At 49.9% G+C, this 19,593-nt stretch overlaps 1 protein-coding gene across 2 annotated transcripts in view; it reads right to left on the bottom strand.

Moving 5' to 3' along the window:
- Positions 1 to 16,199, bottom strand: part of AFAP1L1 (actin filament associated protein 1 like 1) — a 56,428-nt gene extending 40,229 nt beyond the window's left edge. The window contains exon 1 of one of the 2 annotated variants that reach the window (XM_032794418.2): positions 16,096 to 16,199. In XM_032794418.2, coding sequence (XP_032650309.1) covers positions 16,096 to 16,111 — 16 coding nt within the window. In that variant the 5' untranslated portion in view covers positions 16,112 to 16,199. Of the gene's footprint in view, positions 1 to 5,377; positions 5,431 to 16,095 lie in introns of those variants that run through there. The other variant, XM_075068100.1, reaches the window with a different exon arrangement.
- Positions 16,200 to 19,593: the final 3,394 nt, after the last annotated feature.

A 19,593-nucleotide genomic window follows, 5' to 3' on the forward strand; every position in this document is an offset into this window, starting at 1 on the left:
AATACATAAACCAGGGTTCCCGGCAGGCTTGTACTCAAACAGAGCCTGAGTCGACACCCACATTTCTGCGGCATCACTGCTGTTTGAGTTAGCAGAGGTATGTCTACACGTGCTGCAGTCACATCTGACTGCAGTGTAGATGTACCCTAGAGACTGGGTAGCTCCACTGGAGTCACTCCTGATTTACCCCAGCATGCATGAAAGGACAATCAGGCCCTGACAGGTATCTGCTGACCAAAGGTTTTACCAGCTGGCTCTTTAGCTCACACACACAGTGGGGTTCACTACCTAGTGTTTAAATACTGTTTGTGTATACAAATAGTGAGGGAATAATTAAAAAAAAACAAAACAAAAAAAACACACCAAACAACAAAAACCCATTATGCTTCTTTCCTGTTCTCCATGGGTTAGAGTGACATTGGGAAAGCCCTACAGGATGCAGGAGTGTCATGACACCGCTGCAGGGCAGTTTGGAAGCATTTGCACCCCTCTGCTCCCTACTTTGGCACCACTCAAAGCAAGGATTTGCAGATTATTGCAAGCAGCATAGAGGTGCTTGTGTTATCCTTTAGCTAATCACTTATGTATCTTCATCATTAAGTGGATGGAAGCGGCTGGTGCATGGACCTCAAATCCACATCTAGTGACAGTAGGAGGGAAAAACACCACACACACCACTCCATTTGACTTTAGAGTAACTCTACTCACCTAGACCAGGGCTGGATGAGGGCCAGCCAATTCTCCCCCAGACTGAATTCTGTCAACTCTTTGCACCTCCAGAGGTAAATCTTCAACTCTATGGTGGAGTTTCTGTTTTACCATCCCTTGCCCCACACACGAGCCCCTTCAGTTCAGTAGTCAGACTGATCTCTGATTTGTGGCTCGGCAGCTCCAATTAAGTCTGGAGTCATGCCAGGGATGCACTTGGCTGAAGGAGTGGCATGTTGACTAGCTTTCAATATTCTGGCTACTAGGATCATTTTTTAAACAAATGAAACTCCAGGCCTAGAATATCTGGGGGGAGAAAAGTGCTGCTCTTCACAACAGCATAACCAAACAATGGCTCAAACCCAAGAGATTCAGAACTATACCCTGGCATTTCTAGTGCCTTTCTCTGAACTTGCTGGAAAAGGAATGTCTTCCACTAGGTCATGTGGCTTGTGGTTGTTTGCTTCTTATAGAGTCAATAGAAATGGGGGTGAGGGGATGGGTTATGGTGACGGCTGACCTCCGTTTGTTCAGTATACAGTTTGCACATGCAGCTAGTTTGCAGTTCCACATTCTATCTTGGGAGTTGCACAGTTTGTGCATGAATTACATGGCTTAAAGAAATGCAAAGAGCTGGTATCATAGAATATGAGGGTTGGAAGGGACCTCAGGAGGTCCTCTAGTCCAACCCCCTGCTCAAAGGAGGGCCAATCCCCTGTTACCTGTCGGGTTCAGAATTAACATTCTATCAAGGTGAGATGGGATGCTCTGTGCTGCTCCAGACAGATGTTCTGAGCTAAGAAACCCCACTGCGAAGTTTCTTCACAAGCACAAGGCCTACATTTTTAAAAAAGGAAAGCTAACATTTTGCAGAATCAGAATCCACCAAGGAGGCTGGATAAATACCCAAACGGGAGTGGCCAGGAGTAGGACACCCCAACTAGTCCAAAAAGCACTTGTAGCTTTTACCCACACAAAGCTTCAGCCCTAGAAAAGCCAGACTGAAGGCTCCAGCATCTTACTTGGATGGGCAACATACCTTTCCTCATGCGAGTGGCCACATGGAAGTCAATGGAACGGATCACATGCCTAGAGACTAACTGCATAAGCAAGGGTCTGCTCTTGCAGACCTTGACTGCAGCTTGGTTGTGGAGTCACTTACTATCATCTTTAGAAGTTAATTTGGAGCAAGACTAAATTTAAGACATTTTAGTGACTTGAGTCATTTTTCAACAAATGAAACTCCAGACTAGCAATTAGAGCAGGGGACTGGGAATCAGAATTGCTAGATTCTACACTGACTTCTGCCATTGGCTCAGTGTGAGATCTTGGGTAAGTCACCCCCCACCCCCCAGCTCTGTGCCTCAGTTTTCCCATTACTAAAAAGGATAATACTTTATGTCTCAAGGATGCTGTGAAGCTTAATACTCTTAAAATGCTTGGAGGTGTGTAGATGAAAGATCCAGGAGAAGCAGGGGCGGCTCCAGGCACCAAGGACATGCCTGGGGTGGCAAGCCATGGTGGGGGGCACCTGCTGGTTGCTGGAAGGGAGGCAGTCAGGCGGCCTTCGGGGTCATGCCTGCGGGAGGTATGCTGGTCCTGCGGCTTCAGCTGCAATTCGGTGGCCGGTACGCCAAAGACAAGGGACTGGCGGACCTCCAGCAGGCAGGCTGCCGAAGGCTGCCTTACTGCCATGCTCGGGGCAGCAAAATACCTAGAGCTGCCCTGAGGAGAAGGGCTAATTTTCTAGGGTTCTCAAATTTGGTTGTTGTTTTCACTGGCGTGAGCATCACACATGTGTAGTAATGTGTGTGCACATGCACACAGTTTCTTTAAAGTAAGATTTAATGGATGTTAACAAGAATAGCTAATAAAAACGTACAGTTTACAGTGGTAGGTGGTGTAGTCATGTTGGTCCCAGAATATTAAAGGGACAAGGTGGGTGTGTGATAAACTAGGAATGTTCTTAATGTTTTCTCTGAATATTGTGTTGGTGCCTCAGTGTCCCCTAGGCAGTTCTTAAGTATCTGGCAGAGCAAAGGGCCAGTGCACCTAAATGCCTGACCCTCTGTCTCCTAGCAAGTGATGGCCTGGGCCCCTCCTCTGCAAAGGTGCCAGCTGAAGGTGTTGGAGACAAAGAGATCAGGTGACCTCCTGGCCCGGAAAAGGAGCTGAGCAGAGAGGAGGGGCTGGAGGGGGTTGTTAGTCTGGAGCTGGCTGAGGGCAGATGTGGGGGTCTGGCTCACTGCCCCCCAGAAGGGACCCGGCTGAGGGGTCCGGTTCGCTGTATCTACAAGCTCTGTTTTAGACCCTGTTCCTGTCATCAAATAAACCTCTGTTTTACTGGCTGGCTGAGAGTCACGTCTGACTGCAAAGTGGGGGTGCAGGACCCTGTGGCTTCCCCAGGACCCCGCCTGGGTGGGCTCGCTGTGGGAAGCGCACGGAGGGGCAGAGGATGCTGGATGCTCCAAGGAGAGACCCAGGAGGTGAAGACATGTGAGCTTCTTGCCCTGAACAAGTCTGCTCCAAGGGAGAGGAGGCTCCCCAAAGTCCTGACTGGCTTTGTGGGGAGCTGTTCCAGAGCATTGCCTGGTGACTCCGTGACAAAAGTGGGATGTACTGCACCCCATGAATGGTGCTGCTTGCAGTAAGTGACTGAGGAGCAGTAAAACAAAGGGGGGATAATGAGGACCAGGCGTGCTGAAGGCTCAGAGAGGGACGGTTTCAGGGGGCAGTTAACCTCTGGGAGTGTGTGACCAGCGAGAAGGACTGTTAGAGTAACGGGGTCCCCCTGAGGACTGCAGTGAGCAGTCTCAGGGGCGGAGGAGCTTGCCACTCGACCCTGGGAGAGAGGACTTTGCAGTAGCAGGGTTCCCCTGGAGATTGCAGGAGCAGTCCCAGGGATGGAGGAGTCTGCAGCTCAACCCTGGCAAAGGGGTGGCGATCATGAGAAGGGCTGGCACACCTTCTTGCCCTGAAGAAGTCTGCTCCAAGGGAGAGGAGGCTCTCCAAAGTCCTGACTGGCTTTGTGGGGAGCTGTTCCAGAGCATCACCCGGTGACTCCATGACAGAGTGAGGTAATATCTTTTACTGGACCTACTTCTGTTGGTGAGAGAGACGAGCTTTCCAGTTTATACAGAGCTCTTTCTTCTTCAGGTCTGGAAAAGGTCCTTGGAGTGTAACAGCTAAAAACAAGGTGGAACAGATTGTTTAGCACAAGCAGTTAACACATGTCAAGGGACCATTTAAGGTGAAGTGGCCTGTTGACACCCCTCCAGTCATAGGGGGGAAAAGAAGGGAGAGGCCGCAAGGGGTCATTGTTAGTTGGTTAAAGATTGTTGTAACAAGCCATAAATCCAATGACTCTATTCAGTCTCAGATTTTTAGTGTCTAGCTAAATTATGAATTCAAACTGATCTGTTGAAGGTGTTGTGCAGGTTTATTTTGAGGAGGAGGAGGACAGACAGAAAGTGATTGCTTCATGAAAAGTGTTCAACCACAGGTGATGGAGTGTTTTTCTCTTGTCATTTTCCTGGGTGAGCTCATTCAAGAGTCTAGTGTAGGGGCTGGCAACCTTTCAGAAGTGGTGTGCCGAGTCTTCATTTATTCACTTGGATTTAATGTTTCATGTGCCAGAAGAGGTGAACGTAAGCCGGACCACACCAGCTTCCATGGTGGGGATTGAAAGGGCTCTGGGCTGCCCGTGGCTGCGGGCAGCCTAGAGCCCTTTAAATCCCGGCCCCAGCTGCAGGAGCTCTGGGCCCTTTAAATCCCAGCCCCAGCCTGGCAAGCTCGGGGTTCCCCACAGCGGCTGGAGCCCCAGGCCCTTTAATTTGCCCCTGAGCCCTGGGAGGCTCCGAGCCACCTCTGCAGCTGAGAGCCCCTGGTTGATTTAAAGGCCCTAGGGCTCCCAGCCACAGCCGGTGCCCCAGAGCCTTTAAATCTTGAGAGGCACTGCCTCTTCCGGTTGAGGCCATGCCCCCTCAGGACTCCGGCAGTACCAGTAAGTCCTGTAAGTTACTTTCACCCCTGTGTGCCAGTAATACCTTTAAACAATTTTAGAAGCTCTGTCTACAAGTCTATAATATAACTAAATTGTTGTATGTAAAGTAAATAAGGTTTTTAAAATGTTTAAGAAGCTTCATTTAAAATCAAATTAAAATGCAGAGCCCCTTGGACTGGTGGCCAGGACCTGGGTGTGAGTGCCACTGGAAAAAAGTCATGGCATGCATGCCATAGGTTGCCTACGCCTGGTCCAGTGATTGTCTGATTTTCTCCAGATTAAAGGGGTGAAGTAGCCTGTTAAACACAATCTCTTGAAATAGATGTTAAACTACTCATGCTAAACTCTTTTCCACCCTGTATTTAGTCCACCCCATATCTGTCTACACTATGGACCTTACAGCAGCACTACTGTACTGATGCAGCTGCACCAGTGTAAGATCTTCTGTGTAGCCTCTCTATGCCAGTGGGAGAGAGCTCTCCTGCTGACCTAATTAAACCACCCCCAATGAGCAGCGGTAGCTATGTCAACGGGAAAGCGTCTCCCATCGACATAGCGCTGTCCACACCAGGACTTTTGTTGATGTAACTTATGTCGTTCAGAGGGGTGTTCTTCACACACAAATTATACTGACAAAAATGCTAGTGTAGACACAGCCTCACCCACCTTGTCTCTCTAATACAAGAATACAGCTGCCTTCACATTGATTCAAAGAAGTAGAAAAGCCCCATTAGGTTACCTAATCCATCCTCTGCCATCAGAGGATTGTTCTCGTCGGTATATTCTCCAATGTGTAATAGAGAATAGCTGCATAAATTCAAAACATGAGCTATTCAGATAATTATTAACCCATCATTTAATTCACACAAAAACATCCCCCGTAATTGAATTGGATACAAAAAATAAATTAAACACACACAGCTAGATACACAAGGGTTTGATGGTTGCTTTAGTGCTAGATTTTGTATTATAGACCTTGAAGTCTGAGGATGGGGAGGTGCCAGAGAAAGGAGAATATTAGCAGACTCTCTGAAAGGTTTTTGTGGTTTGTTACAGTTAACCAAGGAGAAAAAGCAAACTGAACTCTCCTGAAATGGAGAAGTTGCAGCTGTCGGTTCTCTGGTCAGAAGAGGGCTATTGCTTTGGATTTTCTTTGGCTTAGTAAAACAAAACAAAGAAAATAAAGGCACCATGACTACTGCGTATATTCACAAACAGTGATGCCATGCCTGACTGCCCCCTGCAGAATGTAGAACAGGTCTGATCTCCTGCTGTGGGAGACCCCTGCAGCTCAAAGCCATAGTGTGGCAAGTGACTCCATCAGTGTTGAACTGCCCAACTTTGATCAGTTCCTATACCAGCCTTTGCCCCCCATACCCCATCTGCACCACACACACCCCACAGAGAACCTGCATACGACCCCATTGTTTCCCAACCTGGTTACAAACATGGTTCCAATCTGTGGTGCAGACTGGATGGTAACCATGGCCCATAGCTTTATAGGTACTTGAGACAGATTTTGCCCAGGTAAGGATTACGGGTTCGGGTCACTTGATTAGAGACCCAATCACAATCTCATTGTCACGGAGTGACGCCCCCCACTTTGTGATTTACCGTGACTCTTAGCCAGCAAGTAAAATAGAAGGTTTATTAGATGACAGGAACAGTCCAAAACAAAGCTTGTAGGTACAGACAACAGGACCCTCTCAGTCAGATCCATCTTGGGGGGCAGGGAGCTTAGACCCCAGCTCTGGGTCACTCCCTCCATGTCCCTAGCCACCTCCAAACTGAAACTCTCCAGCCCCTTCTCTTGCCTTTGTCTCTTTCCCAGGCCAGGAGGTTACCTGATCTCTGTTCTCCAACACCTTTAGCTGGCACCTTTGCAGAGGAGCAGCCCAGGCCATCAGTTACCAGGAGACAGGGCATCGGCCATTCTCTGTGCAGACAGCAAACAACCACACACCCTTATCCCACCACCTAGATAAGTAAGAACTGCATAGGGGAAACTGAGGCACCCACACAGTATTAAAAAAAGCATTAAGAACATTCCCACTTTGTCACACTCATGTACAATGTAAATCTGGAGTAGTTCCACTGAAGTCAGTGGAGTCACACCAGTGTAAATCTGGGGCAAGAGATCAGAATCTGGGTGTATATTTACAACCACTCGCTTGAGAGCACTTCATGATGTCTTAAACAATGAATGAAGAGAGAGGGCTGAAATGCCCTTTTAAAGGAATAGCCAGCCAGGGTGCAGACCTGCTGAGTAATGTATAAAAACAAACTTAAGACCAAAGGAGCGAGTGTTCAGATTACTCAGACCCCAGAGTAAATGCTCTTTTTCAAGCCAAATTCTGGCATCGCTCTCTTCAAAACAAACCCTATGGAGTGCAGAAAGCAGCGTTTGCCTGGCCTCAGTGCATGGCCCTCCCCTTAAGACAGGAGACAAGGAGATAAGGGCCCAGGAGACCAGAGACTGGAGCAGGGAGCTGCTCAGTGGCACAGTTCTGGAGGGCAAGCCAATGCAGAGAGTCAGATTCCCTGTCAGGAGGGAAATTCCCCCTCCCCCCCTTCATAGTCCCTTTCAAGCCCCCAATTAAAGCTGCCCCAAGGGACATGCATTTCCTGCACTGGGGTTTTCTTTCCTGAATTGGTGTCGATTTTGGGAAATGAAAGCATGCAAATAGCTCATGAATAAAACCCACAGATGAGGAGGCTTCAAAGAGCCTCCGGGAAGCTGCAGCCGACCAGACAAGGACAGAGGTTTCCATCACCTCCTCTGGGAGGCAAAGGACTAACACGCACACAGGAAGGGCCCTGTGACAGGATAACAGCTATTTTTGCCTTCAAAGCACTCAGTGACCAGCTACCTTGTGAGCAGTCACAACCCCTAGCCCAGGAAAGATGGATCAGTATCCTTAGCCCCATTTTGAAGATGGAGAAACTGAGGCAGACAGCTGTGAGTGATACTTATACAAAAGGTTGGGTGGGGAGTGCCATCTAACCAGCAATGCCCTCAAAGAGGTAACCTTAACAGAAACACTCTGGGCTCATCAGAAAATTTCACAATGGAGTTAAAACAGGGAGATACCCACTGGGCAGCTGGGTTACAGGAGCCACTGATAGGCTGCTGAGGATGAAAAGCCATCTCTATGGGCACTACAAGAATCTGGAAGCAACATCAGGAAATCCTCCCAGGCCGAAGCTTCCTCACTGCCACAGCCATTAGCTCACAATGCTGGGAGAGGATCCAAAATACTGGGTTCGTCTTTACTTACCCATCTCTCTCTCAGAAACCCTTTGGCTCCACCGTGCCTCCCCCCGCCCCCAATCAACCTCAAGCTCCAGGACAGCTAAGATCACTGCTAATTGTGTTCACTGCGGTGAAAATTCTGCACACTCAGCACTCCAAGGTTCAGTGACTCCAGCCATCATTACAGCTGGCCCCCTGGCATCACTTACTGGTGAACACTGCAGAGACAAGGGCACAGCCCTGATGGTTACCAAGGCACAAAGGTGGGTCTCTATAAAGTAGATCTCTAGAGATCCTGTAGGGTCTGAGTATCCTCTGGAAGGGGCTGGGGACTGTCCACTCTATTAAGTCAATGGGATCTGAAACCACTCACAACCCTGCAGGATTTGGCTGATATAGATGTCACACAATGTCCCAGAATGTTTAGGGTTAAATAATCCAGCTTCAGCAGAGAACAGCTGAGGAAGGGGGAAAATAAGACACCAAGAAAAAATATGTTTAGATTTGGTAGAGTCAGTGAGGGGACATGGGCTGGATCTCACTGTGGCTGGACTAGTCTCCCCATGAGGTCAGCAAACCCACAGAGTTTAAAAAACCCACACCCTGGACAGTTTTGACATAGAACTTGAAAACACTGTGTGTGACTTGTCTGAGCACCATAGAAGAGCAGCAGAGTGTCGGTGGCTCAGTGACCCTCAACAGCCCAGAGTGGGAGCTCCTTTTCGGAATTCTTTGCCAACCTCTGATTTTTCCCTGAAACGAGGAGTTCCTAGTATACACAGAATCAGTTTAAAATAAATAAATAAAAAACCAAGACGAAAAAGCTCCCCAAAGCCCCACTTTCTGTGCCTGGCAAAGGCTGGCACGTGCAGCAGGCATGCACTGCCACGGCACCCAACTAAACCTTGTTAGCAAGTGACCAGGAGCCCAAGGGCTGCTCTTAGTTTGCACAACCTGGATCTAATTTTGCACAGCCACCACAGCACCCTGATCCAAGCAGCTACTGAAGAGCAGGATGCCGTGGCGAACGTGTGCGGATAGCACTTTGCCTACTATCAATGCACAGCATTGGTGTTTTGCAGGGAGAGTTGACATATTACAGCAAGGGTAGGAAATCTATGGCACCCACACTGCCTGGGTCCTGGCCACCGGTCCAGGGGGTTCTGCAGTTTAAAAACTTTAAGAAGATTCATTTAAAATTAAATTAAAAACTTTATTTACTTTACATACAACAGTTTAGTTATATATTATAGACTTATAGAAAGACCTTCTAAAAACATTAAAATGTATTACTGGCACGTGAAACCTTAAACTAGAGTGAATAAATGAAGACTCGGCACAGCACTTCTGAAAGGTTGCCGGCCCCTGTGTTAGAGGGCCATAGAGAAAGCAAAGCTGCATGCCGGGACAGCAGTGTGGTAGAAGGAGACTCTCCATGAATGACTGTGCACACTGAAGGGATACCATGGCCTGTGATTTGTGCTCCCAGTAGGTTCCTTCCAGCACAGCTGAGAGCAGGATAAGGGTATTTTCTCAGCTGAGACCAGCCTTTCCCTTTCCGCCCATTGCGGAATGCCATCAGGAGAATCAGGTGCAGCATCAAGGTCGTGGATTTCCTATCAGCTTAACCCTTCCTGTGCTGGAGAGGACAAGCCAGCTTATAACATTAACCAGGGGAAAAAAAAACCCAAACAAAAATCGACACCTTACAGCCTTGGACACATGTGGAGATTTCCGATTGGCTGTCAGTGAGGTCGGGCAGGTTTACAGAAATTCTCAGATCCATTGTCTAAGTCTGCATTTAATTTCAGGACACAGTAGCCTGCTCAGGGGACAAGAATTGGGGCTGATGGGATGTGTGTGTGGTAGCTTCTATTCCTGATCACAGCAAGTTTCTACCCCATGCTGTGTTTTCCCCATCTGTAAAATGATACTAGGCCTATACAAAGTACCAGCAATGAAATTCAAGCCCCTTGAAATGAGATGTTGTCACATTTTGGTTTATTTCATTCAGTTTTACCAAAAACTTGTAAAGTTCCAGGATTTTAAAAGTTCAAAAATCCAGAACCACCCCCAACCACAGATACTAGTTGAACCTTCCTTTCTAATGACTTACCAGGATGTTTCCCTGCTGTACTGACTCTTGATTAGCAAAAGATATTTGGTGTCACCCAGCAGTTGGGTTCACTGCAGTTCTGCTTTCAGGACCGAGTGTGTGAAAACAATGCTGCTGGAGGAAGACGACCATGGCATTTGTAAGATTTCTAATTGCACAATTCATTACAGCAAAAAGTTTAATTTTCACATCAGACTATATGAAACGTTAACGGTCTCACTTGTTTCCAGCAGAAGCCTTTTTTTTTTTTTTTTTGAGACAAATGTCATGAAAAGCAAAAATGTTGGGACCGCACTGACTCAGAACTAAACTGCAAATACAGGGGAGTGGGAGGGTTGGGTTGGTGAACCTTCTTAAATACACTTATTTTCACACAGTCCTGGGCCATCCTTTCCTAGTGCCTAGAGGGAAGGATGAGGTTTAAATGAAAAGCACTTTGAGCTCCTTGGCTACAGAAGGGCAAAAGGATTAGAGCACTAAAGCAATGCAGTCACTCTGGCCTCACGTGGTTATCCACCAGCCCCAGGTGGTGTGGATGAGCTCTGCTCAGACTTTTTGCAAGCATGAGGAGGTAGTGCATGGAGCTGTTTGTTCATGTCATATTCCAGCACGGCTGGGCTTGCGTCATCTACTGCATCTGAACAACAGAGAGTCAGAGGGCCTTGACGCTAACAGCGTGCTCACTCTGGAGAGTATCATTTCCAGGTTACAGTGAGCTCTGGAAACTGGGCACGGTTTCCACACCACACTGTATGCAGGACAGCCCTCTGAGTGACAAGTTGCCTGCCCTGCAATAGCCTGTGGAGTGTGGAACAAAAACAGATATCCATTGCCAGTGGAATAGTAAAGTGCACAGGTCTGCTTGTGGCTTTTCCTCATCCCAAGTAGTCACTCTGTTGATGTGAGGAGGCTGGCAGCATGGGATGGTATCACTCCAGATACCCAGACTGAGGTGCTGGGGAGGGAACCCAACCATGGGAGTCACAGCTGTTCCTTTTTACCCAGGATGGTCCTTTCTGAAGCTTATTTGAACTTAGTGTTCTAGCAAAAGGCACCCCACTCATGTCAGAAAACTTTGTCCTAACTAGAGCTAAGCCTGAACTGGAACTCCAGGTATAAACACCTCCACACCTGGGGCTCTGTCACATCTCTAGTTACAACCTCCTCTGATCCAGCAGATGCAAAGTAAGGAGCAGCTTGTGACTCAGGGATCTGGAGCCAGAGGAGCTTGAATTTAGCACTGAACAGAAGCTAAGTGGCTGGTTGCCGCTAGCCACTGCTGGGGTGGTATGATCCAGGCTTCAGGAGTGTGAGGAAACCTGGTGGGGCACTGGAAGGTGGAGTCCCTCCATAGAGGTGCAAGTCTAGCAGTAAGCAGGGGCAGCCTCATGGATGGGCAATGCAGGCAACAGCTCAGAGCACTGTGGCCAGGGGCACCATGGTCAAGAGCAGTGTTTCTCAATCTGAGGATCCCAACCCAACCCAATAGGGGGGTCACAAGGCTATTGTAGGAGGGCAGTCGGGAGAACGGCAGCTGAAGGCAGAGCCACCGCCAGCAGCAGCGCAGAAGTGAGGGTGCCATGATATTACAAAGACAGGGCATCAAAATACAAGCTCGCCCAGGGCACTGTTTCCCCTAAAGCCAGGCCTGGCAGAAGTCTTGTTTACAGAATGAGCTACTGAAGTTATTGGAGATCCTGATGTCTGGGGGCTCCTTGTTGCCTGCAGTTCCATTCACAGTGCCTGCCCTATTACTGTCATCTTCATCTGGAATTGCTGCACTCCAGGCTGATGTTCTACGGATAGAGTGGTGGGGGAAAGTAGCATATGCAGCAATGGAAACCCACCCAAAAGGGCTTCCATTGCTCTTCTCTGGTTTGCACTGAGCTATAAAAAGCTGCTGCCTTTTAGTCCAGTTAGAATTGCAGCAACTTAGTTTCCAGAGGAAGGAATGGCTGCAATGTGGGGGAGAGCTCTCCACTTGCCTCGGAAACCAACAGCTGGGCTGATACGATATTTCTCACCCCCTCACCCTCTCCACATGCCCTTCTGCTGGGCTGCATTTTAGTAGAGGCTGGGATTCCTGCAGCAGAATTTTAGGCAGCAGATCAAGTATGATCCAGGGTCCCTCCCACCAAGCCCAGTGCTTCCTCGTTCCTGTGGTGAGATGAAGTCAACTTTAGCCCTGGTGTATCTCCACTGGCCGTCAGTGGATTTACACCTGGAGGAATTTGGCCTGAGAGCTGGAATTTTAGAGAAGCCAAAGAGTCAGGAAAAAGCAAGTAATGGCAAGAAGCAATGGGTCCATGAGGGCTGTATCCATAGCTATCTAACACAATGGTCAGATTAGTGGCTTGAGCTGGCCTGTTTCTTGTTAAACTAAATGGCCCCCTCCCCACACCACTCATGGCTTGTTGCTAAAGGCTCAAAAATCGGAACTTGTCAATAAGGGAGATCAGTGCAAACACAGGCGCACACATGCAGAGCATTATTACACAAGTCACAAGAGTTTTCAAGTCCCACTGCTCAGGAGCTTACAGGAGGGAGCAGGAAAGCCGGACCTTTCCCTGGGGACAAGAGTTTTTGCACACTCACTTGCAAAGCATTCGTCTCACCTGAAGAATGAAATGCAGTAGGGCTAAGGGCCAGAGAAACACTACGCAGGGATAAGGGGCAGAGCATGCGTGGTGTGGAAGTAACACTGGATGTGCCTAGACGGCAGAACACAGGCAATGCAGGGGGGACATGACTTTTCTATCCAGTGTGAAGGACCCAGCCCTGCAGTTAGGAAAGGGGAGTCCCAGGACACATCTGAAGTTTCACTCCAGTCACTGATGCTTCTTCCAGAAACCACACAAAGCAAAGAGGGCTCCCAGAGCCTGCAGATAATAAACAGAAGGGCAGCAGGACGTTTAGATTAGCACAGAGCAGCTTGGGTGCCAATGGCAATTTATTGTAAACACGAAAGGAGAGAGTGTTATTGCTGCTGAAGTTACCATAGAAGGCACCTAGGAGAGAAAAGCAGCAAAGCAGAGCTCAGCACAGGCAGATCTCAGCCCTTACTTGAAGAGTCACAGCTGGTCTACACTGAAGAGTTATATCGGCACAGCTATGTCTCTCAGTTAAACAGCCCTTAGCACAAGCCTCATGATGAGTCCAAGTCAGCTGGCAGAGGCCAGCCATGGGTGTCTAATTGCAATGTAGACAGAACCTCAGAGCACCCAACTGGAAATCCATCTTACTAGGGAGCCCCCAGGATGCTGGCATTTCAGAAATATTCAGCCATATTTTTAAGAGGACACAGATTACGAGTGCCCGTTCTGAGATGCCTGAGAATCAGGCATCTCAGGTGTCTCAAGCTGCACGCCCAGGATCAGCGGCCTCCTTTGGAGGCTTTGTGCATCAACCCTTTAATTTGTTAATCTGCTGGTCACAGGAGTGCAAATATTAACACCCAGCACAGGGGATACAATGGACTCCACTGAAATCTGAAATGAGGATGGGGGAAATTTAATTTTTTTTTATTCTAGCTATGGCTTCACAAACCCAAATAAAATGGCCACATACAAGAGGTTACAAGCACAGTACTGTGTCAGCTGCATACATCTCAACCCCTTCCTTTCCTGTGAGGATAGGATTAGCCCCATTGCACAGGTGGGGAAACTGAGGCACAAGTAGCAACATGACTCTTCCCCCAATTTCCAGAGGAAGTTAGGATACAGAAAGCTCTGCCACTGATTCCCAGTTCCCTTATCTGACTCCCTAGACAGACATGTGTCCAACTGGCCAAGGAATGACCCCTGAGCACCAGTTTCAGTACTGTCCTGATCACCACACACCTGGCAATACTCCCTCATCTGAGAGAGCACCCTTGACCCAGCTGTGAGAAGTGGTCCCAGCCCCTTTGCTGGCTAGGGCTGGTCCCTATGCCAGCTGGCTGTGTGGCAGATAGAGTGACCTTGTTAGTTAATGCAGGAGAGGGCTCTCGGCCTTCCCTTCAAGTCCCATCCTTCACGGTGGATAGGCAGTCAGCTCTGAACACTGAGCTACCTTGCAGTGAAAAAATAATAAATCCCCACACACATTTCCACTGAGGAAACACCACCCATCCTTTTACATAAAGGGAAGGGAAACACTTGACCCTCAGAAGATTTGTCTGCTGCTAATGCAGGGCTGACAAGCCAGCTCAGAACATTCCCACTTTTCACAGCAGAAGTGACCCCTTTGGGTGGCTCATTCTCCTAGTCTCTCCTTCATCCCATTGGCCATGTACCAACGCTCTACAAAACACTAACAGTGCTTACGTTGGAGTCATCTCTCCTTTCCAGTCCAGGGATGTTCCTCCCAGATCTGAAAGTTGGGATCTTCATTACAAGTTGCTGGGTCTAGCAGGTTTATTTATAACTACAAATCAAAACCACGTAGCTAAGTGAGATTGGCTCCATAGACAGATGCAGGAATGTGTATACATAGAGGTAGTATGTACAGCACTTCCAGACAGGAGCAATAACACTCACGTCTGATAGCTACCTGCACCCTGCTCTGTCTTGGGCTAGGAAGCACCTTCCACAGATGGTCTTGGGTGGCACTTCTCTCCTGGGCTGATTCACTCGATGCAGGAACACAATCCTATATTATACCTGAATGTAATTATTTTCCTTATTCATCCCTTAAAGTGTTAGAACACTTAAAAAACAACAACCTAGGCTACTTTCCATCATGAATTTCTCCCATCGACCCCAAAGTCCAACTTTTGTTTCTAGTCAAGGTTGCTCTCAGCTTCTCCAGCACTAGAATGATATTGTGATATTTGTATTGCAGACACTAAAAGGGGTTATTCGTTAAAGGTGCTGGCTCTGTTATTTACAAAACACTTCAAGGAAACATCCCTATTGATCTCAGGTTTTGTTAAAAATACATACAGAGCCTGAGCCAAATCTTGAAGTCCTGCTCAGGCAACAAATTGCCATTGACTGGAATGAAGGTTTTGTTTAAGTAATGCCTGATTTAAATCAATGTAAAGAACCTCACGATTTGGACCCTTAATTTGGGGCTACATTTAGTCCAACAGCCTCCCTTTAAACAAAACCTAGTAACCTTCTCCCACCCAGAAGTGGAGCTAGTTTACAATCCACCCTGCAGGGAGAATGTAGGGCCCACGCCTCCAACACGGTCATGTAGCTCTTGACCCATGAGCAGCCCCACTGACCCCAGCGGGACCACCCCCCTCAGCAAACACCCCAGCCCCTGGGCAGCACTTGGCGAGACAGAACAACGCGGAAGGATCCAGCGCTAGGATTAGCGAGGGGGCAGCACAAAGCACACGTCGAAGAGCACAAGGCCATTCCGTGCACAGGTGCCAGGCAGCGCCACCTGGCCGCAGGGCCGCAAGGACGCTGCTAGGGTTTCCCAGCCATTCGCGGGGCCCTAGGAAGCGCCTCAGCAACGAGAGACAAAGACAACGGGTCTGCTGCCGTGCCAGGCGCTTCAGCCCCCCTGGAGTGACAGCCCCTCCCCAGCTTTCTGGCTGCAGCCCCTGCTGCCGCTTGCTGCTGCCCCAAACATGCACTGGGTCCCCTGGGACAGGACCCAGCTTCTCAGAAGACCCTGCCGAGTCCCCCAAGCCGGATGCTTTTCCCAGGCTCCCGCACACAATGGGTTGCCCCCCAGCGGAGAGCAGCAGTGGCAAGGCCCTTTCGGACCAGGGGATCGGACCCTGTTCTGGGTAGTTATACCCTGGCCTGCCCCTCGCTAAATCCCGGGGGGTTCTTCCCGGGCTGGTGCAGGCACCTCCCAGCCCCTGGACAGCAGGAGCGGGGCCGGGCGCACGCCGCGCTCAAAGCGAGGAGCAGGCAGCGGCGCCCAGCGCTGTGATCCCGCCGGCGGCCCGGCACTAGGGAGCGGGTCTGTCCCCGCTGCCCCCAGGAGAACCCACCGCAGCGCCCGGCCCGCGCGGGGAAGCGCGACCCCAGAGCCAGGGCTGCCCGGGCACAGCCCCGCACGAGCCGCGCTTACCGCTCAGCCTGTCCATGCTGCCGGCGGGTGGACGGGCGCGAGGCGGCAGTGAGGGGCGCAGGGTCCCGGCCTGGAGCGCCCGGTGTCCGGCTAGAGGATGCGCCTGTCTCGCCTGGTACAGAGACGTCAACCTTTAAACCAGCTGCCCCGCCCGCCCTGCGCTTCCCCGGCTGGGTGCGGGGTCTTAGCGCCCGCCCAGGCCAGGCGCCGCCGCACCAGCGGCACGGCCCTGCGCTGGGCTCAGCTGGGAGGAACCTCTGCCGCCTCCTGCCCCTCCTCTGCCCCCGAGCCAGCCCGCGCCCCGCCCACCTCTCCGGACCCCAGTCAGCCCCTCGCCTTGCCCACGGCTCCTGTCCCCCACATCTCCCCAGCCAGCCCCTCATCCTGCCCCCATTTCTTGCCTCCCCCTCCCCCCCGCCAGCCCCACACCCTCCCAAGCTTCTGCCTCCCAAGGTCCACCCCACAGCCACACCTTACACCCACATACCTCTTTCTCCCCCACAGCTAGCGCCTCACTCCACCCACACACTCCCCTCACACCCAGAGCCTCACCCCAGCCACCCAGCTCTCCTGTTCCCCCCTTGCCTCTGAGCCAGCACCACCTCACCCACCCCAATCTCTCACCAGAGATCCCTAGGCACTGTGCTGCAGCATCCTGTTCCTCCATTCCCCACACGCACACCAGATTTTCTCCCCCTCCCCGATACCTGTCCACCAGCAAAGCTCAAATGTGGTGGGGCACGGAGCAAGCCAAGAGGAACACAAGCAAACCACAGCTCAGGCAGAGCTGAACAACAGGGGATACTTTTAACAAAAAACACAACTCTTGTTTCCGCAGTCAGCAGTTTTACTGTACATAGCCTGCCTGAGGATCTTGGGGTGAGTGCGAGTCTGCGTGGGGTGGAGGAAAGCCGAGTCTAAAATGAGGGGCGGTGATCAGGATGTTCTCCCCCTGCCCTTACATTAATCCCCCAAATACACCCCCTTCCCCATTTCCATAATGACAGGAGCCAGGCTTTCCTAGCCTGAGAAATAGGCCAGCATTCAGCTCCCAGGTGAAACCCTAATCACTCTCCTTCCCCTCTGCTGTGCTTCTGTAACTCCCAAGCTGCTTGTCCTTTCAGAGTTCTGGGGTGTTGCCCTTGTACTCGGGATCTTGCATCACAGCTGGGGTGACAGGTGACACCTCGCATGGCAGGGAGTAAGCATCTGGAGTAGTAGAATTCCCATAAGTACAGCCTGTGTGGGAGTGAAGCCCGAGGGGTTCATCCTGAGCTGGGCTGGGAATTCATCACCTGCTTACCTTCTGCTGGCTTTACAGGAGGGATCAGGGTAGGGTATGTTGTTGATACTCAGACTGAATAGACACACCTGGCAATGCTCCCTTAATGCTTTTGTGAGGTTCAGGGGTGCAAGGAGTAGAGGTCACTTCAGCCCCCAGCCAGTAACACTGACACTGCTGGGCTCCTACCTGCACAGACAAAGGGGCTGACATGTTTTGAGTCCACCACACTCAGGTGTGTGTTTGGGGAAAGATGGATTTGCACTGTTGTCTACCCAGAATACATAAACATGGACAGTGTCAGTGGAAACTCCCCCACTCCCCTCCCAACATTGCCTTCCCTATGTTTCAAAGTGATTCTAGAAATACTAGCTCTATCCAGAGAAGTTCAGACTCTCAGGTCTGGTGATACCTCAGCCTCTCTGCTGAGATTGCAAACATGGGGGCCAGTTAGTGTTTCTCTTGGCAGTCATTTTCATGATGTGCACATTTGTCTGCAGAGAACTCCCAGACTCACATCACAGGACCTTTCAGACCCTTATGACTTTTTAGGCACTACTACTCCAGGATCAGAGGTGAATGAGTGATGTAGAGACAAATAGCTCTATAGCCCATTAGCACCCCCAAGAGCCAACTAGCCCCCAGGAGCCAGCTGCCTTCCTAGACATGCTCCCTCCCTAACCCCATCTGGGAACCCAGATTGCTTTCTTTTCTCAGAGCACATTGGGTTTGCTGCAGCTAAACTGCAAATAGATCTTTTCCTCCAATTCAAATTCTGGTTAGTGGTGGAGGGCACACTCAGGCCACAGCCTTCAAAGCAACTATAGAAATGGCCAGCTGGGCCCAGACGATCTTGTGGTTGTGGCCTGCAAAGCACTAAAATTAGCAGATTAGAACTAGCCACGACAATGGTCTTCATGGAAAGGTTTTAATGCCTCCACCTCACCCTTCTCCTTGTGGTGGCTGAGCTCCCAGGGGAGCAGAGCATAAGGCAAACACTACTTGCTGCAGGGATTGGCTCCTTAGAATTCAGTAGGCTGCCTCACTGGAGAAAAGATCTGGGGGGATGGGAATATAGCCTGTACTACAGACATGGTGGACACAAAGGTGACAAGGAGACAGCCCTGTCTGCTGCCCCCTTAAGGTATATCCGGGAACAGTACATGTCTGCTAATAGCATATTCCGCCAGCCAAGGAAATTGCTCCCCATGTGTTTGGTAAATCTTCCCGAAGCCCTGAGCAGCCCTGCCACACCTTTTGCACCTTCCTTGTTTTCTGAGAGCAGCTGCCTCCATTTGTCCTTTGTACTTTCATTATGTTTTTCTACCTCATGACCTTTCCTGTCAACTTCTCATAGGCCCAACAGGAGTTTTGCCATTGATTTCAGTGTGAGCTGGTTTGGCTCACCCGTATTCACACATAGCTTGCTGCTCGGTGAGCCTAAGTGGATGAGGTTAGATAAGTGAAGGAAGGTGCTTTGCCTCCATCATCTTGGGCCCTTTGGCATGCTGGCCAAAATCTGTGTCTCCCCCGCTGAGGCTTCCATTCCCAATTTACCCTGAAGATGAAGGCCTCTGTGGGAGAATAGGGCCCTTTGTCTCCCTTGCCACGGAGTGAGGAGCAGGAATAACAAGGCCAGAGGGCTCATATTGCATGCAATACCATGACAATACAGTGGAACAAACTACACGAAGAGGGTGGCAGGGTGCTTGACTTCAGTTCTTCCCTTTTGCCCATCCTCCTGAAGGGTCACATAGGGGCACTCCACAGGGCAGCTGCCCTAGGGCACACCACATATATTAATAAATGGTAACATCCAACCTCAGCACCTAACAGATGGCAGCCCTGCATCTTTCCTAAGAGATCCTGCACTTCAACTGAGTCTGAAACGAAACTAAACAATTAGCTGCAAACTTCTTCCATTTTGACAGGTTCCTGGGGAGGATGTTTCCTGGCAGGTTTTCCCCTGGAAGATCACAAACTTGGAGGAAAACCCTGCCTCCCCACATAAACGAGTTTATTACTGTGCCCCCAAAATAAACATGAATACTATCTGCCAGGAGCAATTATATTCTGCCAGCATGAATACTATCTGCCAGGAGCAATTATATTCTGCCAGCCTGTATATTCTGCCAGCATATATTCACAGGGCTGGGACCCAGGGATTTCTAAAACTGGCTCTGCCTGACAGACTGCATGACCTTCAATAAGTCACT

Source organism: Chelonoidis abingdonii, chromosome 7, assembly GCF_003597395.2.
Source record: "Chelonoidis abingdonii isolate Lonesome George chromosome 7, CheloAbing_2.0, whole genome shotgun sequence".
In the NCBI taxonomy this organism is placed as follows: Eukaryota; Metazoa; Chordata; order Testudines; family Testudinidae; genus Chelonoidis; species Chelonoidis abingdonii.